The following is a 27,503-nucleotide window of genomic DNA, read 5'->3' as shown; positions in this document are numbered from 1 at the left end:
ATGGGTGTGGTTGTGTCTTCTTAACAGTCGTCATTTTGCGTTGCCACTCCTGTCTCGTAAGTCTTCAATTAACCCCCCCCAGACAAGATGTGTAAAAATAAAGAGCTATTCCATCAAGTACAAGAAAGAAATTGTAGAGGACTGCCAGGGAAAGAATCTGATGGCTTTCTGCAAAGAGAAGTTGGATCTCCAAATGGTCCAAAAATGGCGAGCAGCGTACGATAATCTCAGTCAACAGGCTGATGAGGGAAATGCTAAGAAGTGCAAGTGTGGATCAGGTCGGCAACAATTTCCTGAGCTGGAAGACATCTGTGAATGGATTGCTAACAGAAGAGCAAAGGCTTTGGTTGTGCGCAGGGCTGATATTCAAGCATTTGCCCTTGCAATGGCACCACAGTTAGAAATATCACCAAAAGCATTCAAAACATCACAACACTGGCTGGATGGCTTCTTTCAGCGACATGAACAGTCTCTAAGAAGATCAACAACACTGTTCAAGCTGGAAGATAATGAAGTTATTAAACGTGCGCTTACATTAAAGTCTTTTGATGGCATCAGCTTTTCTAAATACCAACTCTCCAACATGATTGCTGTGGATGAAACTGCAGTGTTTATGAGCCAAGGATCTCAAGCAACAATTGATCAGAGGGGTGCCTCGTCAATCTACATTCCCTCCATTGGTTACAAAAGTGCACGTTACCTGTATTTTGGTAATTTGTCTAGATGGAAAGAAAACCCCACCTCTAATCATTAGTAAGGGCAAGAAAGATAAGATTGAATGTGTTTCAGGCATTTACATTCTTGAAACCGAAAAAGCCTGGTGCACGCAAGCAGTTATAAGGAAGTGGGTCAATGTAATGCTGCCACTTGTTTAGTGAGGTGGAGAAAGAGGTCTGCTAGTCTGGGTTTCAGCTGGCACTCATTGCGCTAAAGACACAAAGAACTTCCTTGCACAAAGGATAGATCAAATAATGATTCCTGCAGAAATTACTGCCTATCTCCAGACTCTTGATATTGCAATAAACAAGCCAGTCAAGGACCATTTATGCATGGAACTCAATGACTACATTGAAAATAGAATGGAGAAAAATCAGTGTGGAAACTTTGTGAAGCCTAGCCTGCAAGAGGTCGTGACTTGGGTGAAGAATTGATGGGATAAAGTCACTAACAGCCGTATTGCCAATGCACTATGAGCAGGCTACATGGACAAGCAGTGCTCATTTAAGGAGAGCTCTCTTGCTAGATATGACAGATTGGGGCCAATGGTTCTAAAGGAAATGGATGACCATGTTCTAGAAGTTGTTGACATGACTGTATTTGAATAACTTTTCCGTTATCAGGGCAATAGAATGGATTGCTTCTGCTTTCAGCTGCCAGCAAGCTCATCAGTTTTTTTACTTTATTATAATAAGGTAACGTTTCATTATCAAGGGGTAATTACAAAGTAAGGCCACTAGTTCCCAGACTTCATTTTTATCAAGTTCCATCATTCTTCTCTTACGATTTGGGTAAGGAATAAAGAAAGCATCACCACTCAAAAAGTGGCAGTTATTCACCTGTTTTATTCCCCTCCCCCAATACCATGTATTGAGATTTTTTTCACTTTCTGTCAAGCATGAAATATTGCACTGTGAAAACCAAGGTGTAGATATTCTGAAGTTGAAATGTTTGTTGCACTATTTATGTAGAATTCTCACACAACTGTTAATGCGTTACCTAGAACTGTTGCCCAATAACTGAAAAGTACCAAATAAATGTTGATTTGTGTACATGAATAAATGTCAATTTGTGTACATGAATAAAATGTAGATTTGTTGTATGGGGGGTAAATAAGACATTCCCTGATAAGCCCGAATGCGTATTTCGGCGGGGGAAAAAGTATAAGACCCGGTCTTCGGGGTAATACAATTCTTAAGACAGCCCATGTTGGTTTATAAGAAAGGTCATTCAAAACATTATTGGAGAGTTCTAGGATAAGTGTGGCCATTGCACACAATACCAAAAAACATTCTGGTAACTAGTACTGTCGTTATTAGAAATAAGGAACATTTCATCACAGAGCATTGTTGTAGAGTCAAAAAATGTGGTGTATGGAGCATTGTGTTCTAAGTGTCCTGCTTTTTACATAGGAAAAGCCCAGAGTATGCTTAAGAGTCGAATTTATGAACACATGCAAGACGTACAAAAATCAAAGACCTCAAATGCCCTTTTCAAACACACACAAGAAAATAGACCACAATTTTGCTTTTGTAGTTAAGGAGCAAATAAGACAGAAGGGGTTTGTTATAGAAGAACACATTAATAAACGTAAGTTAAAAAGGCAAACTTTAGTTAATGCAATGTGTATTCCAGGTTTGAATAATTCAATGGCTATTCTGTTTTAAGTTGAAATACTATGGCACTACTTAGTTTACTGTAGTTTGTATTTTTATCCTTGTGTATGGTTTTACTTTCCATTCAGTTTTAATTGGTAGGTTAGGTCTAACATTGCATCATGTGATTTTAATTCAGTACAAGTGTCATTAATGGATTTAGTTCTGAGGAATTTCTATGTAATGTACGGAACAAGTGCTAAATTTATGCTAATAAATTCTGAATTTGGAATACTGTTGCCTCCTTTTTTGAAAAAAAAAAATTCAGCTCAGTGCATTACTGCTTTGTGCTTTTGAGATTACAAACTTGACAAAAAAATGCATTGTGATGGTCTTTGGCTTGGGTAGCAATTTTAGCCTCAAATCTGGCATTGGTGGATTTAAGTTCCTCACTTGTTTCGGTGACAAGGGCTCTAACATTCTAGGAATTACTTTTGATCAAAATTATTTTTCTTTTATTATAAAGCTTGTTGACTGTTTCCACAATGCGGGTTTGTTTCTGGCATTTACCCTGCACTTGTTCCTATGGGGTACAGCTGTTTATATGCTGGCATAGTGTTGTACGTTTCTGCATTTTCAGTGGAGTTAACTGGGTTTGGTGGGTATTTGTGTCTTTAATGGATTCAGTAACCATGTCTAGTTTGCAGTCTCAGATGCTAAAAGGGATAGTCCTCAGCTCCAATCCCTGTGGGACTGTTAGTGACTGGAATCTTTGTGAAGGCAGACTCCCCTATCCTACCTTGTTATTTCAATGAGCTAGCTGGCTATCCACTGGGTGATATTTGTTTATAAGTTTCTCTAAAAATACCCATGTGAGGTACCGTGAACGCCTTGGCCAGGTCAAGGTACACATTATGCACCGTTTTGTCCTCATCTACCAGGTGGAATATGCATAACTTTCCCCATTCCTTTCCTCTGCTGTTATAAAGGTCGATACCCCCACCTATGGCTCCCTGCCACATATGCACCATCTCTGAAGAGGGACACAAGTGCATTCTGCCTTATGAAAGTACCATATCATGGAGTGGATTGTCTGACCAAAGGAAATAGAGATTTGGTCTTTAGTCCACCTCCACAGCTATTAATGAATCTCCAACTGCTTTACGCTCAGGCTCATTTTGTGGAAGGGGGTGGTCCACTTTCCACGAATGTTGAAGAACCTGAGGTAGGCTACCCAACCCAAAAATGGAGCCTTTGTTAGAGAGTCTGCAAATGACTCTGTGGCAGGAAAGAATAACCAGTCCTTCACTCCACAGACCAATACATGGATATGAAAACGAGAAGATACAGTGACTTAGTAGCCAGTCCACAGCCAATGACATTGCACATCTGAGAACATGGGGGTTGTGAATGGCGAGTGAAAGAATTGATGAGACTGTATTATACTGGAATTAACTGTAAACAACTAAAATGAGACTGTAATAAATCTTTACTTGTTAATTACCCAAACTTGTGCTGGTCAGATGCCAATCTCTCCTTTATGGGCCAAGTCTTCTGTACATTTCAGAATGAATTTTCCAAACACTGTAGTTCGGTTAATAAGGCTTTATTATATGTTCATGTCAGAATACTGCCTTCATTGATGGTGCTGGTAAACAATAACAGACTATAGAAATGCTGGTTAGCAGTAATGGTGCTGATAAATATATCCAAAGTTTCTGCAGGCGTATTCTGATTCTCCTGAATAATATAAACTGAAAGTCTTTTTTGACCTGTCTTCTGTACTCAGGCTCAAATGTCTGTATTGTAACTTTATTTATTACATTTGTTAACCAGGTAATGTCCAACTGGTACAGGAGCCTGTTTTCAATAGAGGCCCAGGGAGAAAAGCTCCAACACAGTAACAATTATTATGTTTAGTAAGCAAATACAAAAATACAGAAAATACATTTGAAATAAGTGTGCACATATGTATGCAGTGTGAAGTATTAATAGAGACACCAATGCAGTAGCAGTTGTATGTACAGTTATAAGCAATAGTTCATATGAACGCAAGTCCAAAAGAGCAGCAGAATTCAGCATCCAGATGAAGGGGAAAAAGAGGGGAGGCTAAAAGCAACAGGATAAGGGTTAAAGTTGGGAGGAGTGAAACCTTTCTGAAATGGGCTAGGCTTATAAATGCCCTTGGGCAGATAGCCTAGTATGAACCTATGAAATGCTGGACATTTATTCTTTTCATGTCAGTCCAAATTAACTGGCTTCACTAACTGTGTATCTGAAGTATATTTTAACATCAAAACCCTGTAATGCTTTTACATGCCTTTTCAGCCTTGGTTTCCATGCCTGGTGTTGCATGTGCTTCTTTAGCTAGCATTCCATTGTTATGTACAGCTTTCCCTTAAGAAAAAAAAACATTCTAGCCAGAGGTGCCCAATACTGTCACAGGACACCAGCTGTCCAAGTGAACACATGGAAGCTCTTCTTTACACTGTATCCACCTTGGTAAATCACACCTCACACACTGAAGGCAGTCATTCTTTATATTAAAAAAACTCAGTGGAGACCCACTGAATCACTGATGTACTGAAAATCCAAGTCTGATGCTACTCTGATGCTCTAGGGACAGGACTCTGTTCACATGCGAGTCAAAGCACTCATAGCCCCATCAGCCTTTTTGTTCGCTGGTTCTGGATAAGCACACTTCTGTCAAAGAAAGAAAAGATGTAATACCACGTCTGTAAGTGACACATGAAAATACAGGACTCTCCAAAACAACAGCTGCTGGCTGCACTGGCTGCCTGTGTACATAGGGATAGGAGACTGTGGGTGACTTAACAAGGACAGACGATCATACAACAACGGATACCAGCAAGATCATTCTTGCTACAACCAATTTTGGGTACTCTCCTTGGCAATTTTACAACTAAGGTGACTCCTGGAAAAACAAAGTTCAAGGAGCCAAAGGGCAGCCAAGAAGAAACCAATACAGCTGGCAGGCCACTTGGAAAAGATTTACTTGATGACTCCTGTCATTCCCTCCACACAACAGAGAAGGAGCAACTATCTGGTTTCTTCATGCACTGAGGCCTGCAAAGTTCTGGACAGAAGGAACACTTGAGGCAAGTGATTCAGGAGCAGTCGAGAGTGAATGAATATCCCTTCCATAAAACCTGAGTGTAGAAAGGGCTTAGGGGGATGTGTTACAATTGTTGCACACCCCTGAAAGCACTGTTACAGCAAGATCTCACTCTATAGTAGCACTTAATTCTCCAAAATTGTAAGAGAAACCTGTAATCACCATGCTCCATGTACTACAAATAAATACACATATTGTGTTGCTGATTACAGTGTGTTGGACAGTTAAGTCATTTCAACGTACAAGCCTTACTTTGCACTACAAAAACTGAGTAAAGGCTTGGATTAATTTCAGAATGAATGTATTTGATTCAAAGACATACCACAGAATGAGGCATCTACATTAAACAAGTACCGGATTCAAGTGTATACCTGAAATAGCATAAGACTATGCTAAAGCAGGATATGGCATCAAATAGTGCAAAATGCAAAATGCGCATCAAACTAACTGCATAAAAAGCATATACTAAAGCAGTTAGAAGTTCTAGTTTAGAAAACAAAAAAAATGCAGGTTGTTCAAAGCCTGAACAGTGTACTACTTCATGTAGTTTAAAACAAATCATTTAGCATTAATTATATACACAGTAAAAAATGTAAGGTATAAGGAATAATTACAAATTTGATAATTCGTTGTGCACCTTCACCTTCCTCATGTTTAGCCTTGCATAGTTTAGACACTTGTACTTCAATTTTTTTTAACAAAAGCTCAACACTACTCAGCACTGGAAAGCAATGTTTTCAGTGTGCTGATTTGGTCAAGGCATGCTATAAAATTTCATTACTAGAAAGACTAACCCAAGTGCTTATTTTTGTCACTGTTTTAATGGATACACAAGAGTCCAGTCACTGACGGTTTATTATCCACATAAAAATGCACAGTTCCCGATTTAGCTGTCAGTTTATTTTAAATAAAATTTAAGCTGTGATTTACCACTGCACCATTTAAGCTGTAAAAATAACCAGCCATCACAAGTCTCAAACCCAGGACCCTGCACACAATAGCCACAGTGACTTACCACTATAAACAGCCCTTGCAGGTCTTGAACACACTACCTTGCACACCACAGCCTATGCAATTTACCAGTAAACCATCTCAGCTTAGCATAAATTATGGCCATAGGGAAGTAGGTGCTTGCACGTTTATTGCCTTCAAAGTTTTTTTGGCATCAAAACAGAGTTTTAAGTAATGTGCTTTTTAAACTACACTTACAAAGTCACATTAATATGCAACTAACAATTTTGTATGCCTATGAACCATTACACTGATACGATAAAAACTGCACCACACAGTGCAAAAAAGATGCAATGTAAGGAATAACGTGGGAAGCATTTTTTGTAAGAGAAAATGTGAGGCTGCATAGGTAGCAGGGGACAGAGTACAGTCATGGAGTTCAGGGCAGACTGTCACATGACAAGGCAGATATTGGAAATGTTGAGTGTGCAACAGGGAACAAAACTGGCCTATGAGATACCTTCAGATGTTGCAAAAGTAGTTGCTGCCAGATGTTTTAAGGATGTAACAAGAGGGAACAATCTTGACAGATTTCTATGCTGCTTAAACACACTCCTAAAAAGCAGTCACTCCACCACTTAGCATTTCAGCTAAAATTATCTTGTTGAAAAAGATTTCCACATCTAGAGACTTACCTTGTTTATTGACCTTAGAGAAGTTAATATTGACAAATTTTTTTTTTGACATGACAGACTACATGATTGGGTTAAAAAAGTGTAGCTGGTATGATACTAAACTACACAGAGAATATGTTCCATATGCAATCTGCTTGTTTTGACAGAAGCTACTAACTTTATTGGGTTTAAAAACAGATTACTGGCTGACACTATACAAGCATGCCCAAGACATTGTTTCACTGTTTTCTGTATTTGCGTAGAAAAATTCTCACATGTTAAATGCATCTCAGCCAGATGCCTTTAAACCACATGAAAGCATTTAGGAGTGCTACTGGCATAAAACATAACTTGTAACATTCAGTCAAGAAAATGTCCACTAAAATTAAAGTTAATTTATTTAAAGAAACATGGAAATGCAAAGAGCATTACATTTTTACAGCTAAGTTTGGTTACGGCCATGTACTTTATAACAGGATAATTTTACCTTTCAAACACTTGTGTTTACACTGGTGGACTGTGTGTAAAAAAAAAAATTCCAAACTACACCCTAAACTGCCTGGACATGATTTTCTTGTACAGTGTGGAATCGGCTAAGTGCGAGTTTCAGTCAACAGTCCCACCTCTGTCAATGTGCTGAAAATTACCATGTTTGTCATATGCAAACACACTGTAGTTTTAATCAGCAGCATTTTGTACACACAGTAAGGATCACAGAAAGTATATGTTTTGTAAATGCTACAGGATTCAACACATCTGAACAACCTACCTGTTCAACAGGTAGAGCTGTCTTCCTCGTGACTACTGAAGGTCTACTGAGATGCTTCTATTTGACAGAAGCACATTTCACTGCCTTGGACAGTGAAGTGAAGAGGTTCAGATGCCCACTTATAAGCCATGGAAAGACAAATGACTACACTGTCATGCAGCTGCCTGCTCAACGTCAGTAAGGACTTGTATGAGGAAAAACTTCAAATGTGCCTTTACTAGGGAGTAGTCAGAGCGTTTCAAGCGTAAATAGTCTTTATGCTGGTGACTGTGCATTATTAGTTGTAGAAGACATCCCATGGGTATTGCCAGTTTTTAGGGACTGCAGCAAGAACCACAGCTTCAATTTTATTTATTTTTATCAGGAAATTCCGACTGGACACGGGTCCTTTTTCAGCGGTGGCCCAGGGAGAAAAGCATAACAACCATAGTGAGATTACAATAATGAAGTAGTAACATACAATGTACAGACAATTATTTACATTAGTTGAGTATACAATATAAAGAATCAATGTAGGAGTTGCACAGAAATAGTGGATTTAGCATTGTTATCAGTATATTCTGTACCAGGCAAGTATGACCTCAGTCATGTAAATTATGCTGAGAAGAGAGATCTGATCATAACTGGAAAGCATTTCTCCCGGGACATCTCAAATGCTCAGCTCTCTGCGCTAAAAAAAAACTAAAAACACAGCATCATGGAAATAAATCCCCGGCTGTTCAGAGCTCTGTGAAAAGAGGAATTAAATAAGGCAGCTGCTTAATCTCAGCCAAAGACAGCTACCACAGGATACTAAAGCAAGGTGGCGCGTGACAACTGTAGTCCCCTCCACAAAGGCCAGCAGCCCGGGACCCTGGTAATTATAGCCCATAAGCTTAATTCGAGCAAGTGATAGTTGGGAGGGGGCGGGGAATTAGTTGGGTATGGAACAAGGACATAGCCAGTGAATTTTTAGGTAAGATTTAACTGCTGTCTTGAATTGGCAGCTAGAAGGTAGAGGGGTTCAAGCTAATATCACTCTACTGAAAGATTTAGATTAGCCAGTGTTACTTGGCAATGGTAATAAATATTTGAAACTGAATTTATAACCATGGGCAAGATACACTAGTAGCCGACAGTAAAGAGTGGCATACATAGGTGGTTAGGGAGCCCTGGATCACTCTGGGATCCTAAAAAGTGTGCTTGGGAAGACAATTCTGCCTAAAATCTTGTATACTTCTATGCAAATGTGTACTCAGCCATCTAACAGGAGGATTTGGAAGCTGAAAAATTTGTGTCTGCTACGCTGATAGAAAACAGATACAGAACAGGATGGACAACATCCTTTGACCTACACGAAAGACACCTGAAACTAAGTTCTATTAACCGGATATTTTGTGCAACATGGTGATCAAAAGTGAGAATGACCAGAACTGAGCAACTCCCACAACAGTAGCAATTCCCACTAAGAGGGCCCTGTTTATGGTGACAAACAGAAAATCTTTTGTTTTGTTTGCAACACAATACTTCGTAGTGCATTTTCTGGTCTCCTATAAAATCTATAAAAAGCAAACCACATCCTCATAAAACTGAGGCCTATAACGAATTAAAACCCTATCATTCAGATAGTCAGTTCTAGAGTGAATTAGAGTCCTTGTCCTATGTGAGAATATCCATCCTGTGGGATAACTTGACTGCATATCGCAGATGAAAGAGGAACCAATGCTGTCTAGGCCAAAATGGAGTCAAGAGTTTTGGGCTCGTCTCATGTGACCCTGTGCAAGACCTTTTGCAACAAAGGACGAGGGGAGGGAAATAAGCATACAGAAAAATACCTTTCCAAGAAGGCATGGTATCCATTTTCCAGGCCAAAGGACTTGACTCTCTGGAACAGAACTTGGGAAGTCATCTGCTTAGAGGGAAGGTAAAAAGATTCATTTGAGGAGTACCCCACTGAAGGAAAATGTCCAGGAAAACCTCCCTGGAAAGCATCCACTCACAGGACATTGACCTAGACCTGCTCAAATTGCCTGTCACCAGATTATATTTCTTTAGAGCACAGAATGCTTGGCGTGTCAAGTGATGGCGAAAAATGCAATGAGGGCTACTCTGCCAAGATGGTAAGACTGTGTTACCCCTGCATGTTTATATACCACATGACAGTGATGTTGTCTACGAACATCTTGAGAGGATGTGGAAGCCAAAGAGCCAGAATAAGAGCTTTCATCTCTGAACAAGCCCCCCACCCATATCTGAAGAATCTGTAAAAAAGCCCCTGAAAGGGAAGACCTGAATTTGTGGATCAACTAAAATAACTTTCTGTAGGCAAGGAAAGAGGAATGGGAATGTCCAGAGGGTGACAGTGCCGTAGCCAGATTGTCTTTAGATATCACTAAAACTTCCCTATGTGGAGTCTGGCAAAGGGAACCAATGGAGAATGGATGCCATGAACCCCAGGATTAAAGAAACTCTTGCTGGTATCTCCTATAAAAAGGAAGGAAGGACTGAAACAATGCTGTCAAAGGATCTTTGGAGGAGGAGGAAGAAAAGCCATGATAGTGAGGGTCTTGAATCCTGCATCTTAGGAGAACCTGTTCCTGAGAAGGAGTCAGAATGGACTTTGAGACTGAGTGAAGCCCACACTTATTAGAAGCATGGTGAATTACAGAACCTGCAGAAAGCTGTGGAGATGGGGCCTGAATTAGGTCATCCTGACAGGGAAAAATCTGACCACCATGGAGTCTGCAAAAGGCTACAACTGTTGCCAGACACTTGGTGCTGTAAAGGCCCAAGGCTTTGATAAGATGGCCAGACACACAGCTATCTGCAGGACATTCCCTTTATTAAGGAATGCTGCAACAGTAATAAAGCACTTCCCATGTTACCCTAAGGTTTGCAGTATTAAGCAAAGTCAAAAGCTAATGTTCACCAGAAGACAATTTAATGAAGCGCTTTTCGTCTGCAGTGTGTGCAGACTTCTTCAGACATACAAAAAACCTTTTAAAAACTTCCTTTAAAAACATTTAAACTGGTGTCATTAACCAATCATAACACACAATTAATTAAGATGATTAATTAGGGCTGCTACATTGATTGTTAGCATGCACCATGAAGTAAGCTCAAAATAAACTTTTATGCAAAACCGTCCATGAATAACTGGAACAGCGATTGTCAAACACACTAAAGAAACTTTGTGACAAAAGCAGAAACAAACATTTTACTTAAAAAAGTTTACTTTTACTGTGTTAATTTTTAAGTTTATGCTTTTGTCACGAAGTTTCTTTAGTGTGTTTGACAATCGCTGTTCCAGTTATTCATGGAGGGTTTTGCATAAAAGTTTATTTTGAGCTTACTTCATGGTGCATGCTAACAATCAATGTAGCAGCCTTAATTAATCATCTTAATTGTGTTATGATTGGTTAATGACACCAGTTTAAATGTTTTTAAAGGAAGTTTTTAAAAGGTTTTTTGTATGTCTGAAGAAGTCTGCACACAGTGCAGACGAAAAGCGCTTCATTAAATTGTCTTCTGGAGAACATTAGCTTTTGACTTCGCTTAATACTGCAAACCTTTGTTTGGACATTTTGGTGTTTATCTTTGTTTATATTTCCATTATCTTGCCAGAAACTGAATGACCAAAAACATTAGGAAGATTTGGTTCAAGGCATGAAACTTAAAACAACATTGTTTCATTTTTAGATTCAACTTGCATCACTATCTTCGGACTCACTGATCTTGCATATGTTAAAGCACCTTCAGACCTTAACATCAAACTGCTCATTTTCATCTTTTGTTTGACAACATAAAGTCTTTTCAGTGTTCTTGTTTTCCCTTACTAATATGTCCTTTTGCAACTACAATATTTACTAAGAGCAGTAGGGTTTCCTCTTATGCTTACAGTTATATGTACTATGAATATGAGACACTTGCATTTTAAGTGCACAAGCTTTTCTCTGGAAGTCATGGCTGTTTTATCTAATTTTCTTCACTGTTATTTTATTTCAGTTTGTTAACCGGAGTTGAACACTGACCACAACTGACAAATTTCAGTTACTGTCCAGGTAAAATTGTAAACCTGCAAAGACGTGTAACAATAGTGAGATTGGTGCAGTACAACATGCTTACAATTAACAGTGATGGGACTGTAGTACACAGACAAAGAATTACATTGTATAGTGTACATGAATTACACACATGTATAAATCTAGACTCTTGTATACATAGGTAAGTGAACATTTGATGTGTTGAATAGTGGAGAATGGCCTGAGTGAGGACAGTGGGTGAATGGGGAAGGTTATGTTGTACAGACATGGCCCTGGCATTTAGATTTGTTCAGGTGTCTTGAATTGTAGTTGGAATGGTGACTAGAAGGTGCTTGTTTAACACTGGGGGTGGGAGGGCATAGAGATTCCTGCAGTCTGAGACAAAGAATTGAGAAGCAATGATCTGTGCAGTGAGACAGTAATGAAGAAGGGCAGCTAACAATCCCAGAGTTGTAAGAAGGCATAATAGTTTGGCCATCATGGTAGTCTGTATAGTCGAGAATCGTAACAGAAGTTCATTCTCCTGTTTGAGTAGAATGGTGTTCCAGTTTTGGAGAGTGTGTCAAATCAAAGTTGATGTGAACTTACCTTGCTCCTACCAAATGCATTTGCCAAACCCAGACGTGATTAAGAGACACTTTTTGGTGGACTCAGATTTCACAAGTCAATATTTTATTTATTTATTTATTGTTTTGGATATATGTCCATTTTTTAGTATAGCTGGATATAAAGAAAAGCTAGAGGGATCAACGGGAGAAGACATATACAAATAAAAAGTAAATAAGAATATATAAATATTAAATATATAAATATATGTATACAAAAGTAATAGGGCATTTTATACTAGGTCAATATATATATAGCATAAAATTATAGCAATCTATTATTAATTTTATTAATCAATTTAATTAGAAAGAGAAGAAAAAGATAGAAGAAAGGATTAATTAAAGGTATTAATACAAGAGAGAGAAAGAGAGAGAAAGAGAGCAGTAGAGAAGTGAGTGAGAAGAGAGAGATGAAAAAAGAGAGAGAGAGAAAAGGAGAGGAGAGAGCAGAGAGAGTAAGAGTAGAGCAAAAGGGCAAGAAAAGGAAAGTGTATATAGCTAGTAAGCATAGTATATAGTTATAGTAGAGTGGGAGAGTGTAGAAGGTTAGTCAGGAGTCCTGCAGAAACACAGCTAGTAGCTAGTTAGCAAATTATATAGTTATAATAGAGTGGGGAAGGTGTAGAAGGTTAGTCAATAAGCTGTATTTGGCCACTTCCAGAATATTTTGGGGTGCTGTGGCTCCAAAAAACAAGTCAGTGGTTTTATTGTTTTTGCAAGTACCAAAGGAAGCAGGAGATAAATGCACAATATTTTGTATGGTTAACCAGAGATGGTTTTCTACATGGTACATGAACATATTTTCCATGAATTGGTTGCTCGCGCTTATCACAATATGGCAATTCACTATGGACACGTTACCACACAGCACAGCAATCCACTAGTGACAATTTACCATAGCAGTACAAGCAATTTCCTTACAATAGGTGAACTTCATTAAACAGGTAGAAGGGTTGTTAGTGACTCAGTCGGGATCATACCTCTTTAATGAAATTTTATAAACAAGGATTTTCATCCAATAAATATTTAGGTTATGATACTTGTATGAAGTGACCAATATAGGAGAACAAGGTGACCAGTATAGGAGAACAAGCTACATTTCTAGAACATGGAATATTTTGTGCCACTTGTCAAACACTGCCTTGTACATCCATCTTTATGTCCAAGGTTCATAAAAGATTAATAGCAACAGTATAGGTGGTTGCTGCACGTTCGTGCAGGAGAAATCAAAACAGCTGAGGCAGGCACCTCAGAGCTGACACCAAGCAAGTAGAAAGCTTTTCACTTTTAAATGAAAGAAGGCAGGATGACATATCAAACTAACACACTTCTCCTTGAATGCAGCTGGGAACCAATTACAGTACTGAATCAAATGCTGTGCAGCTAAAGTGTGTTGCAAGTACACAGCAGCCATCTGAGAAGTTAAACCAAGGATACTGAAGCATAAACATTTAAAAGCATAAAATTATGAGCCAGTATACCCAGATGACACGACTCATACCTTTGAGATATGGAATCATAGAGATAAGTGGTCAGTGCAGATGACAAAAGCACCTTGTTTGCAAGGGAGGGGAGCTACTTTTACTACCCAATGAAGAATGGAAGGCAAAAACTTTTCCAACAACATTTATATACTTTCAAAACTAAAAATTGTATTGTAATAAGTGGTTGATGTGGAAGTGAGGCAAATTACAACACTGCCAAACTGTGAAATGCTGCAGCGATTAACATTCTTAGGTTATGATACATCCTTGCTGAAAGCAGTGGGATTACTGAGGAGCAGTCTATACCAGGAAACTAAGGTAAACATTAACTCTCCCAAGGTGCATAGGATAAATGCCTTTAAAATAAGCATTAGTTTAAGTTTGTATATCCTACAGAACCAAGACACCTTTAACAGAGGAGACAGTCAATATCAGATCCTAGCATAGCCAGAGCTGGACTATAATCACATGGTGTCCAGGCTTCCCAATCCATACAGGTATCCCTTTACTTGGTCATCTCTCCCCATTACCTAAAAACTGGTTCAGAATTGTACATATTTGTTTTTTTTCTATTTCTTTACACTTAAAATGATCTAGAAACATGCTCATTTACAAAACAAAAAAAAACTTCAAGTGAAATGGTTAACATGCAACTTTAAAATTGTCACACTGACGGTAAATGTAGGTAATTTTTTTTGTACTTGGAATCATAGCTCTCAACCAATTGGGGGGAGATCTCAACAGAATCACGGACAGTCAATGAACCTTTTAAAATATTAACCATTGATAGAATAAGAAAATGTAAATTAATATCTATTTTCTGAAGTAAAAGCCAGAACTGTTTTATTACTTATTAGGGATAATTCACCACCTTTTCTATAAAAGTCGCCAGTTTTAGGAGGGTTTTAGAGAGACAGAGGTAATATTGGAGTCAAATCAACTAGAGTTGAGAGGTATGTTTCTAATTGTACTTGGAATTGTTTGATTTCTAACTTCGGTCACATATGCTTAAAAATATTTACCTTGAGCAGCTGTTACTGCAATACAGACAAATGAGAGAAAAAAAAACTAGAAAAAAATCATTTTTTTGTTCAATTTCTCTGACAGATAATGCCCCTCCAAACTGACTTCTAAACTGTACTGATGGTGAAGCAAACCACAAGAGAGTCCTTTAAATGTACATTACAAAGATTAACAAGCCAACGATGTTACAAGTGGGACAAAACAGATGCTATAAGTGGGGCAAAACAGATAGACAACTTACACTGAATAATCCTTTTTGTAAATGTAATTTTGTTCGACTCTCTAGAGGTGCAACTAGGACTGGATGAAAGGTGTTGAGGTATGTAATCACATCCCCAGCTGCAAATTGACTATACTTACTTGATTTGTGTTTTCTGTGGGCTCCTCAGAATATCTCCATTTTTAGTATTTTTTTAATGGTGTTACATCCATTTATGAATGTTTTAAACATCTTGCAAGAACTAGTACGCAAGTCAATTTAAGTGGCATGCAAGTGACTCGGGGCAAGATATAAAGCTTTATCGACTACTTACTTATGCACATATGTTTTAAATAAATGTTCACTGTCATTAAATTACAGTCAATAAATATGCTGAATATTTTGACCAATTCTGCTTGCTAAACTTATGACTGGCATGAATAATTTTCATATCTAATACACATGCAATAGGTTCTCATACATATTTCCTTGGTTAATTTTAATTACATACTAGTAATTTTACCCACTCTGCACACACCCACAACTTTAGATAACAGACTGTATTCTTAAGGATGCCATGCCTGGAGTAGCATGACACCCGAATGACAAAAACCTGTCATTAATTACCGATTGCAATCCTGAATGATTGGAAAAGCATTTTTACGAGGAACAGCCCAAAAATACGAGAAATCTGAAAATTGACAGCATACCTCAAATCTGTCCAGATTTTCGCCTCATATTTTTAGTCTTGTAAAATTTATGGATTAATGGACAATCACGGAGGATTAAAGTCACTAAGTAATGACATACATTTGAGTTTAACACTTCAAGTCCTTCAGAAAATGCATGCAACACAAATTATGTTCTAGCAACTTTCTAGGTTTACAAGAGCAATATTTAAGATCTGCCCCTATTTGTGGGCCTTTGTCTCCCCCAATATTTTAGGCTTTGTCCGTTTTCTTGCTCCAAGTGACTGAGAGGTATAGTTGACAGGTACCTCAGACAGTAGTATTGAGGCAGTAGCTTGACATACTAGAAAGAGTTGTACAATGACTTCCTATGGAGGTTTGTTTTACCGGGGAGCTGCTGACACCACTATGAAGTAGAAGAGGCACTGAGCATGCTCCTTACAGAGGCTCATGACCACACCTAGATACAAAGTAAATCATCTGCCAACGCCCTGCGTTCTGCAGCAGCATGCATGTTCCACTTTTAGTAATACTTGGTCTAGCAGGACATCTTATTTCCTGCAGCAAAATGTACTTTCCCACAGTTCAGCACCATTTCTAAGGGAGCTGCACAACCGACGTCCACATAAGCAGGGGTACCTGCAAACTTACTTTACTTTCCACATTCCAACTTGCACATTAAAGTTATTAAACTGCATGATGCATCGCTTGGTTTCTGCACTATTAGCACAGCTGCTGCAAAACTTAAGTTGTTCGTTACAAATATAACGCCCATTCTGCACTTTAAAGCATAAGCGAATAAATGCGCTCGTATACTAACTTTTGTACTTTTAAAGTTGTTTTACTTCTACATCTCCCAGCTCTGTTAGCTATCAGCAGACCAATTAAATGACTAAGACAGAGGATCCAGGTAGACAACCCCGCCTGCCATCACATTACTGCTGTTATTATTCTAACTCATTATACCCACGGAGCCCGGACCCCAAAGGTGAGCCGCTCATGTACAGATGTGCCTTACCTTCAGGGCACGGATTTTTAATCAGGTTCCGCCCAAATGGTTTCTTCTGATAAGTCGATTCCCAGTCCCATTCCTGCGGTAAAGGGATGCCCTTTCCACCCAGATTCCACTCGGTTACACATCTGTCCTTCCACACACTCTGCTTCTTTGAGTCCATTTCGCTGCAAAGACAGATCTAGCCTTGGTGGGATGTGACTAACAGGGAGAGAAGTCACTAAGTGGCGGGACTTCCTGCAGCCCAGATACTACCAGTTACAGCTCATTTCTCGCTTACGTTGTTGTCACGTATTGTGGGTGGGAGTGGGAGTGGAGGAGGGTGTTGGGTCATCAGCTGGCCCTCTTTCCGGGACAGTCATGATATTGTCAGCTAAAACTAACCTGTACATACACGCACACAGAAAGGCAAATCATCTGATAATTTAGTAAGGATGATTATTTTTTAATTTTCTGTACTTAATGAAGAAAACTGACACTACATTTGAATCACCTTACTACGACTTAAAATGAGGAACAGCGAAAACTTATGAGTAGCTTGTCTTTTTCTGGTTATAAAAAGGGAACTTTTTAACAGTAAATAGCTTCACCGTGCGCTTTGTCGTGCTTAATGCAGGAAATGTAAAGCTGGCAAGTGGCAACTCAAATGTTTCCTTATCTGGCGTTTTTGACATTCCATTTTACGGTTTTAGTTCCTAGAGCCAAATGCACTTTTTACCAACGGCTTGTACATTTTAAGCAGACTTAGCATGAGCAGTAGTAAACTTCTCTTCCCTTGAAGCTCACAATTCCTTGAAAATAAATTCCACCTGCTATGCTAACTCTAAATAGGGCATTTCACTCTCGCACACACACACACACACACACACACACACACACACCTCAGCCTCTCTGAAATCTGTACAGTTGAGAGGTATGAACGCATGCATCCCCCGAGCTCCTTAGAAAGTGGATAGAACAATATCGTTTGCATTAACACAATCATATAAGAAATAATCTGAAAATATGAGGCAAAAATCTGGATTACTACTCCTCTGTGCAGATAGCCTGCCTGCATTCTTCCCTTCGTCTGCCCATACAAGAGTTCCAGGTAACAGTTAAAACAGGTAGATAAATAATCTATAACGCTGGATAAACTCTACTATATCAATATTTGGCTTACTAGTTTATAAGACTGAATCCTGTAAAATCAAAATTTCAAATCATTAACACATAACTGTCTTTTCATACTCATTAACAGATAATTAACTCTTTCCTGATCACTCTCTGTGAATTTACTATACTATTCTATAACTGAATGCACATTACTTAATGTTAACTGATACAAAAAATACATAAAAATACAGTAAGACAGGGGAAGAAGATAATGTTTTATGATTTGTAAACTGCTCATAACTTCTCACATCCTAAAGAGTCTTATATGCAAAGCCATGGAATGTATCATAACTAATCTAATTAATTATGATGTCAAAAATCTTACCAGACATAATTCCTACCAGTCAGACTATGGCTAATGAATCTTGTAAACATCTTTGGTAGGATTACTCAGTCTATGATTGTGGACAAGCTGTCCACCCAGAGTGCCTTCACTTTGCCAAGTAATTTGATATCATGCAAATCTATGCAAATAGAATAAGCAAGTTGAACGAGCTCCAAATTGACGCATATGAGGTTAGGTGGATTGCCAACTGGCTTAGAGACAAGGCTCCTAAAATTAGAGTTGGGGTGCATCCTCTGAGAACAAAGGTATCCAGTGGGCTTCTGCAACGATCTGTGCTGGGAATCATGCAATTCATCATCTACTTCTCAGATATCCACTCATTAAATGAGGACCTTTGGTTAACAAATTTCACATATGATTGTAAGCTGAGAGCCATTGCCAAGTTACCCTCTGACATAATGCACTCAGGAAAGAGCTAACACTTCTTAATAGCTGGTGCACTAAATATCGGTTCAAGTTCAACTCGAAAAAGCACAACATTGCAGCATTTAACAAGCACCCCATAACTCCAGCCTACAGCAGAGGTAAACCACCACTTAAAAATGCAAAGGGCATGAAAACATAGGCACTTAGGTGGACAGCCCCATAGGTTTGGCCATCACGTTTCCGTGGTTAGGAAATCCTTTTGCCTTGCACAGTTATAGCAAAAGGTATTTCTACCTGATCAAAGAAGTCCTCACATTCTTCCAGTATGCAGATTCCAGTATGCTGAATCCTCTGCTCCAGTTTCAAGGTTTGAAATGGATACAGTTTTCAAAGTATCTTCCACTAAAAAACAGTTTCAGGATCAATGAGAAGCATATTGCAAGTGGATATATGAAAAAAGACAAAAACAAACAAAAAGAGTAAATATCAAGAAAATAGTGACCCAGCAGCAGAGAAGCATACTATCTGGTGTCCCCTGTCAGTCACAATGTCCAGTAATGTGGAGGTGGAAGAAAAGAGACACTCTAATCAAGCCTTTCTACATTTAATATTAAAAGAAACCACAGACGCCACTAAGGATAAACAAGATTATATGGGCAAAATGATTATGGCCATATGGATACAGAGAGAATATGAATCACCAATCTGAAGTAGTTTTGTTGAACACAGATTAATGAAGATGGAAGACTGAACAAGGTATAAAAAGCTGTGCTTCACAGGGTGTCAGAGATTCTCATATCAGAATTACTTTCAGTTCATACAGCAGCAGTACTCCATGTAGACCAGTATCCCCTAGAGAAGATTAAGATACATGACACACACATCACCATGGAGGACCTGATCTGTCAATTACAGATCCCTCATGCTGTTATTGTCTGCCTGGAAACCTTTAACTCAGGGAAGAAATACTTGTGATGGACTAGACATTGGGCATTGTATTAAAGCTAGGTCATAGCAGGATCTTTGTAGATCATGATTTCTACCTATACAATCTTACATCACAATTTTTGTCAGTAATCTGTGCCTGTAAAGTAAGGAGCATTAGGTGTCACTTGATACAAACAGTAATTTGCAAAATTATGTTATAGTCTGGGTGGCAATCATATACTGATCAACAAGCAGCCCTGCAGGCAAGTCGCGGAAGCAAAAACTGATTTTCTTCACACCTTCATTGACCAAGGAAGCAGAGCACAGCAGGCAAGCAGAACCCAGCCAGCAAAGGCAGCAATCATCGCAACTTGTCCCAAAAAGTAATTCTTTCTCTTTATTTGTCAACAAGTTGTTGTTGTTTGTCTTTTTGGCTTTTTCCCAGTAAGGGGTCTCCACAGCGGAACTCCGGTCCACTAATGATTGGCAGTAGATTTTTATGAAACGTCGAGGTGCAAGCTCAACGCCCAAACTTCAACGAAGGCATGCCCATTTACGCACACATGTCTTTCGAAAGCTACCTAACCGCGGGGAGGACATGCGGACTCCACACAGAAGGCACTCCCAAGCCACGCCGAGAATCGAACGGGAGAACCTCTTGCTGTGAGGTAACAATGAGCACAAATTATACATGAGAAGTAATTTAAGGCAAAGAATAAACAAAGAACTTGAGAGTGTACCTAGGTTCGATATTGCCAGTTTGGTGCTCTCATCTTTTGTTGATAAATCAAGTACTTCTAACTTCATACAACTAAGAGACAAAGTCACAATTATAGGATCTTTTTTCCTTAACTAGTTGACTGTTGAGCAAAAAATTAGACAAGATAGTATTATCTCTCTCTCTCTCTCTCTCTCTCTCTATACACACACACACACACACACACACACACACACACACACACACACACACACACACACACACACATCTCTTAAACTCTTAAACACACACGCATACACCTATACATCCTACTTCGACCTGGCCAAGTCTTTGATACCATTCCCCCATTTGGGTATCATTGATAAATACACCAAACTAGACATCAATCTGTATAGCACTAGATGGGTTGTAAATTGATTCATAGACAGGACCCACAGAGTGAAAGTTGCGGACTCCAAGTCAGACTGTTGGACAGCCACGAGTGGAATCCCACAGGGCTCAGTCCTGGCCCTCCTCCTGTTTGGCATCTACTTCTTAGAAGTCCAGGCCAACACAGAGGGACTCTGGCTGACCAAGTTCACTGAGGGCTGCAAGCTAGGAGTTGTTATCAACTCCCCCAAGTGATGCAGACATCCTACAAAAGGGCCTCTCTGAGACCAAAGACTGGTGCTGGAACCATGGCCTTAAGCTTAATGCCAAAAAATGCTTTATCATTCCCTTTGGTAAAAACTCAGCTCCCACAAATTACCATGTAGACCAGACACCTGCAACAGCTGGAGAGGCCACAAAAGTACCTCACAAAAAGGATCCAGGTCCTCAAAAACATGTCCTACATGGACAGACTCAAGAAACTTTAGCTGTTCTCAGTCTCTTATCTACTTAGAGGTGACCTCTGCTTGACTTACAAGGCCACCAGCCCTACTTGAAATGCTACACCTAAAGAAATCCCAATCCCTCATGCCACACGCACCAGAGATCACAACCTCATTACCACAATCAACAGAACATGCTGGAGGGACGGGTTCATCTCCCAAAGGCTGCCCATAGTCTGGAATAAGCCTCCCATTCATGTCAAGCAGAGCACCTCACTGGCCCTCTTCAAGAGAAATCTTGATGAGAGGATTGGTAACAGAAAGTTTACCCCAGGGATCACTCCAGTTGCCCTACTGGACAGAGACACTATGAACTAACTTCAGGTGGCATGGTGCCATACATAGTTTTGGGGCTAGGCTTGTTAAGGCTCCAGGCAATTAGCCTAGTACACAATATGAACAAACTTCTATTTATGTAAAGATTTATATAAATGCATACATACATAGAAATATATACAATCCATGTTTGATTAACATTAATTAAAAGAATAAGATGCTTTAAGAACCGGGAATCAACTGATGAGCTACTAGAAGCCGGGTACTGCAAAATCACAAGGCTAGGAAAACTCCAAGTTCCACCATTGTATGTGTGTGTGGCTGTGTGTTGGGATGTGTGTGCAGCTACGTGTGCAATATTAGTGTAGTGTATTCTGTGTGTTTGTGTACCATTTGTGTGTGTGTTCCAAGTACCTGTCCTCAGCAGGATGTACTGTATCCCAATTTAAACATTTTTTTTTCTTTGTTAGCAAGAAACCATCTAGCAGCAAGCACCATTTATTTATTGCGGTAGTACACTGATCACAATAGACCATCTGAAGTCACAACTCTATTAAAAACACTGACTGTCTTACAAAAACCCTACATTTACTTCAAATAATACAATTAAACTTGTGTAATAACAGGCCTTTTATTTAAAACACACCCACACCGAAAACAAAACATATAACATTCTATATACTTTACAGTCTCCAATGCAGAGATGACTAACAACTGCAATGCATACTCTACAAACACTATGACCAGGTTATACTTAGTCCTTCAGACACTAACTGTAAAACCTGAAAAACACTCTTCTTTTACTGTTTGCAAAAATCATATTTTCTTTTGATGAAGCCAAGTGTCTACCTTTTTAGCAGTTCTCTAATGGACTCTATGCTAGCAGGAGTATAGACAGGTAGATGCAGCCTCTCTACTCATCCTGGAAAGGGCACACGCCGAAGGCTTAATATCTGTAAAATGTAATGGACCATTCACCCCTATGCTATACAGTTAATATAAATAATCACTTTAAAATAAATTGACATTTTCAAATGTGTTTGCTTTCATAAATTGAAAGCTTTCAACTCCATGTTAATCTTTTTTTAATCTGAGCTTCAAAATTATGGCTTGCTGTTTCCCAGTGATGCCAGTTGCATCTTGTTCTTTCTCATCCTCATTAAGGAAAACACATATTAAGTACAGTACACGAACACTCCTGTTTGGCTACCAAAGCGAAAACAAGATGGCTCCTGAAAGAGGACTTAGGGATACAAGGCAGTTTCTCATATAAAGCTAGATGAAAACAAAGCTGCTAGAGAACTCTCGATTATCTTATCTCAGATGAGTCATCTGGGGCAGAACAGGTAAATAAACCAAGTCACCTGTTAAAAAAAAACATCCCATCATCCCTTTCCGAGCTCCAGGCACCTGTAAAGCCACAGTTACATGAATAATTTTCCATGCTACTCACTTCCACATTCGTCCACAGTGTGAACGTCCTCCGGAATTCAAATTCCCAGTAGGTGTGAAGGACGAAGATGTAAACTATCGGTCGCACAGACACAAAAGACGAAAACAGGTCACAAATACCTGCTGCATCTGTGCGACTGGACAGGATGCAAAGGGCATTCTTAAAGAGAAACACCCTTTTAAAAAAAAATTTTTTTTTAAGTTAAAATTTCTTGGCCAGCAGGTTCCAGGGGGGTGTGAGTGCACCCCCTTGCACCTTCCTGCAGATGCCTTTGGCTGCCACATTTACTGCGACATTTTTTACTGAAACGTGTGATTTTGCAGGGCAAATTATACCTATAACCAGTGCAAATGAGAGAACTTCCCTTTTTTGCCAAAATAAATGGTTATTTTTGAAACATTTGGGTTTCTTATGCTTCATAGACTACGTGTTGCAGATACAAAATAATTGTTTAATGCAACTATTGTAGAACACTTAGGTAATATGTTTTGTCCTAAAGATTCAGGACATTTGCCATTTTTTACATTTTGTTATAGGACACAACTGCCCGAAGAGGGACATGTGATAACTGGACTTAATCATAGGATGTTACTAGGCTATTGGCCCTGATGCCTTTACAAGCTTAGCCAAGAATTTAGCCCATGTTTTGACAAGTCAGCACCAGATATTCCCTGTCCAGCAGGGACACAGGTGGAATCCTAGGAGTGTATTTTCTGTTCCCCATCCAGTTATCCAGGTTGATGTTAAAGAGGATTAATGAGGGACTCTGCTTTACGTGAAGATGGAGTCTATTATACAGAAGGACTTTCTAGGACACAAATCTGTCCCACCAAGTCCTATTGATGTCACAGTCCAAGTTGAGGTTGCACGTGTGGATTACTCGAGTCGAGCTTGACTTGCGGATATGCATCAATTCCATCAAGGAGGGGTCTGAGATTGCTTTGTATGCAGGGTCGGTGCTAGCATTTTGGGGGCCCCCAGCAAGTTTCAAGTTGGGGGCCCTACCCAGGAGAATAGAAAGTGTGACCATGTTGCTGTCACACCCCCTTTCCTGTCAAGCTCATCCAGCATAATTTAACAATCACTGCATAGTATTACTACATTCAGACCATTGAAAAGATGTGACGTGCCAAGGTGCACACACTGACTGGCATTTAGTACCAGTGTTACATTATGACAAGCCTCTGTACCACAGCAAGGCAGCCACTTACAGAAGTACACACACACACACACACACACACACACACACACACACACACACACACACACACACACACACACACTGGCATTTAGTAGCAATGTTGTTACATTATGACAAGGTAGCCAGTCCCACAGAGGTACAGAAAGACACCCACACACAGGACAGACACACAAAACAAAGACAGCACTACAGCAAGACTGAATAGACACCCACAGAGACTCCCTTGCACAGGACAGAAACACAAGAGAGGGAGAGAGCTACCCAGACTCTTGCACACAGGACAAACACCAACACATGAAGACAGCACTACAGCAAGACTGAAAATTAATGATTTAAAATACTTGGCTTATAAACTAATAATGATGCTAGAATAAGATTTTGCAGTAGTATGTGTTGTGAGACCCCACATTTTGATGAACATACCAAAACTAACAAACATCTAGCCAGGGGTGTCCAACCTTTTGGCTTGCTGGGGCCGCATTGAGTAAACAGAAATGGTCTTGGGGCCGCATATAAAATATATCATATAGTTAACTCTTTTGTTGCTCTGGAAGACCACAGTCGATCTCCTGGCTGTACTGTAGGTGCATTTGAACAATGAATAAATGTAATAAATGCCTAATATTTGCATTAAAATTCTAATTCTCATTCTAATTCTCTAATCTAACAGTTAACTCTAACATTAGTTAATATATCTATATATGTGTGTGTATATATATATATATATATATATATATATATATATATATATATATATATATATATTACAAATAAACAGATATTCACTACAGCACTAGCATTTCTCACTGGGAAAACCATCCCAGCAGTCCAACTACTTAAAATGTCAACATCAGCAGTCCTACAGTACTATAATCCACAAAAATAACCCAACAAATTTGCAATAAAGTGAAGAATTCACATTACTGACTTATTCTGAATAAGCTACAAGCGGGTCTCACCCAAACAAATAACTGGTGCCAGAAATATGGCCTCATGCTAAATGCCAAAAAGTGCATCATCATCCCCTTTGAGGAGAGTGATGTCCCCACAAATTATCACATTAATAACAATGTTGTAAGCATGCAATAAGTCGTATGGTACTTGGGCACCCAGGTTGATAGAAACCTGACTTTTGACCATCACGTTGTCTCCGTTGTAAGGAAAGATTTTTACATGGCCCAATTCATTAGTAAGGGTATCTCATCCAGGGACACGGAGGTCATAACATCCCTGTATTTTATTGAGTGCAATGCCCCTTTTATTTATTTATTTATTTATTTATTGCAGTTGGTTTACCAGGATAGTCCATTGGGCCATAAAGAACCTGTTTTCAATGGAGTCCTGGGGAGAAAAGCTCCAAAACAAAATATACATTCAACAATTTACATTAACAATCTAGGTACAGAGAGTTATTGGTACTATGTTGGCAGGAAAAGCAAAATTTATCATATGTAGAGTAGCAGTCATAACAGTAAATACAATTAAGAAGTGAAACTACAAGTAATAGAGACAGATTAATAGCGATTAGAGAACAAACATAGTAGGTTCATAAAGTAGGATATGGTATTGTAGGAGATTTAGTAGAGTTAGTTATGTGGGGTGGGAACAAGAGCATTCCCACTGTGATGCTAGATGTAAGAAGAGAGATTTTTTGAAGGTGGAGTGGTTAGAGGTGGTGCGAATGTGTGGTGGTAGGGAGTTCCAGAGGCGAGCGAGGCTGAAGGAAAGAAGGTTTTTTCCTGGTGGATGAGTAGGTTTATGCACTTCAAGTAGATTTTGATTGTTTGATCTTAGAACTCTGCTAGGTAGGTGCATTTTAAAGGCAGAGGAAAGGGAGGGACAGAGTGAGGGGTTTAGAATAAGCTTATGGGCTAGAGTTAGTTGAGTGTAAGTTAGTTGATTGGGAAGTTCTAGCCATTTTAGCTTATGGAGGGAGACACAGTGGTGAGTGGAGGACTTATGGCTGGTGGCGAATTTTGCAATTTTGTTATAGCAGGAAGTAAGCTGTTTTTTTAATGAGGACTGAAAATTAGTTAGTAGTGGGGCACCATAGAGAAGGGAGGGGATAAGGAAGGAGGTAGAGAGAGAGAGAGAGATTTTAGTGTCAGATGTGAGGTAGGCTTTCTGTCTATAAAGCATGCCAAGTTTTTGATGTGTTTTTTTAATGTTTATTTGCAGGTGGGAGTTGAATTTAAGTAGGTTGTCAATTTGGACCCCAAGTAGTTTAGTTTCTGACACTATTTCTAGGGGTGAGTTGTTTTGACTAGTAATTAAGAATGTACTTATGTCCGGAGGAATAACTTTCGAAGGAGTAAATAACATTAATTTGGTCTTGGTGGCATTGCGAGCTAGATGATTACTTAGCATCCATTGCTCTGTGGAAGAGAAAGCATCTTGAGTAAGTTTTTGTAGTGTAGTGATAGAAGACTCAATTGTATTTATTACTGCTTGGTGTAACTCATTCTAAGCCTTTTGGTTTAAACACTTGGGCTTCGGACCAGTTAGTTGTTTTGCACTGAGAGGGTTTGTGGTCTGCACTGTTGTGGCAGAACAGGTAGCTTACATCCTTCTAGGTTGAGAACTGCTGATTGAGGGCTCAGTGTCTGTTATTCTAAAAGTGTATTAATTCTGGTTTAAGCACTTGGGCTTTCAAGCCAGTTATTTTACATTAAGAGGGTTCGTGGTCTGCACTCTTGTGGGAGGAGAGGCTGGACTCTGCCCTTCTGAGCTGGGAATTTCTGGTTAAAGGCTTATAGTGCATGCATATCTGAACTGTTCCTTACTGAAGTTGGTGCGCCTTGTTTGCTGTGGCATAGACTGGATTCGGGCCTGCTGGATCTAGCTTTGTTTGTGTAACTTGAGCACTAATCCAGACATTCTCTAAAGTATTCAATGGTATTTATTACTGCTTGGTTGTAACTTGATTAAAGTGTAGCTATCATTCAAGTCTTTTGGATTAAGCACTTGGGCTTCAGAACAGTTGTTTTACATTAGGAAGGTTTGTGGCAAGCACTGTGGTGGCAGGACAGGTAGCTTTCATCCTTCTAAGTTGGGAACTGCTGATTGAGAGCCCAGTGTCCAAGTGTATTAGTTCTGGTTTAGGCACTTGGGCTTCAGGCCAGTTATTTTACATTAAGAAGGTTCGTGGTCTGCACTCTTGTGGGAGAAGAGGCTGGACTCTGCCCTTCTGAGCTGGGAATTTTCTGGTTAAAGGTTTATAGTGCCTGAATATTTGAACTGTATCTTACTGAAATTGGTTCACCTTGTTTGCTCTAGCATAGACTAGATCCAGGCCTACTGAATCTAGCTTTGT

General features: G+C 39.2%; 1 protein-coding gene across 1 annotated transcript in view; it reads right to left on the bottom strand.

The window, feature by feature from the left end:
* The window catches only part of NCCRP1 (NCCRP1, F-box associated domain containing), a 427,848-nt gene extending 410,715 nt beyond the window's left edge, over positions 1-17,133 (bottom strand). Inside the window, exon 1 of the mRNA XM_044056895.1 lies at positions 16,883-17,133. Within this exon, the coding sequence (XP_043912830.1) occupies positions 16,883-17,039 (157 nt within the window). The 5' untranslated portion in view covers positions 17,040-17,133. The remainder of the gene's footprint in view (positions 1-16,882) is intronic.
* Between the last annotated feature and the right edge of the window lie 10,370 nt (positions 17,134-27,503).

The sequence above is a fragment of the Protopterus annectens genome, chromosome 14.part0 (assembly GCF_019279795.1).
Source record: "Protopterus annectens isolate FY-2018-M chromosome 14.part0, PAN1.0, whole genome shotgun sequence".
Taxonomy (NCBI): Eukaryota; Metazoa; Chordata; order Ceratodontiformes; family Protopteridae; genus Protopterus; species Protopterus annectens.
The sequence above is the reverse complement of the archived record's forward strand: the minus strand, read 5'-3'. Positions and strand labels throughout refer to the sequence as shown.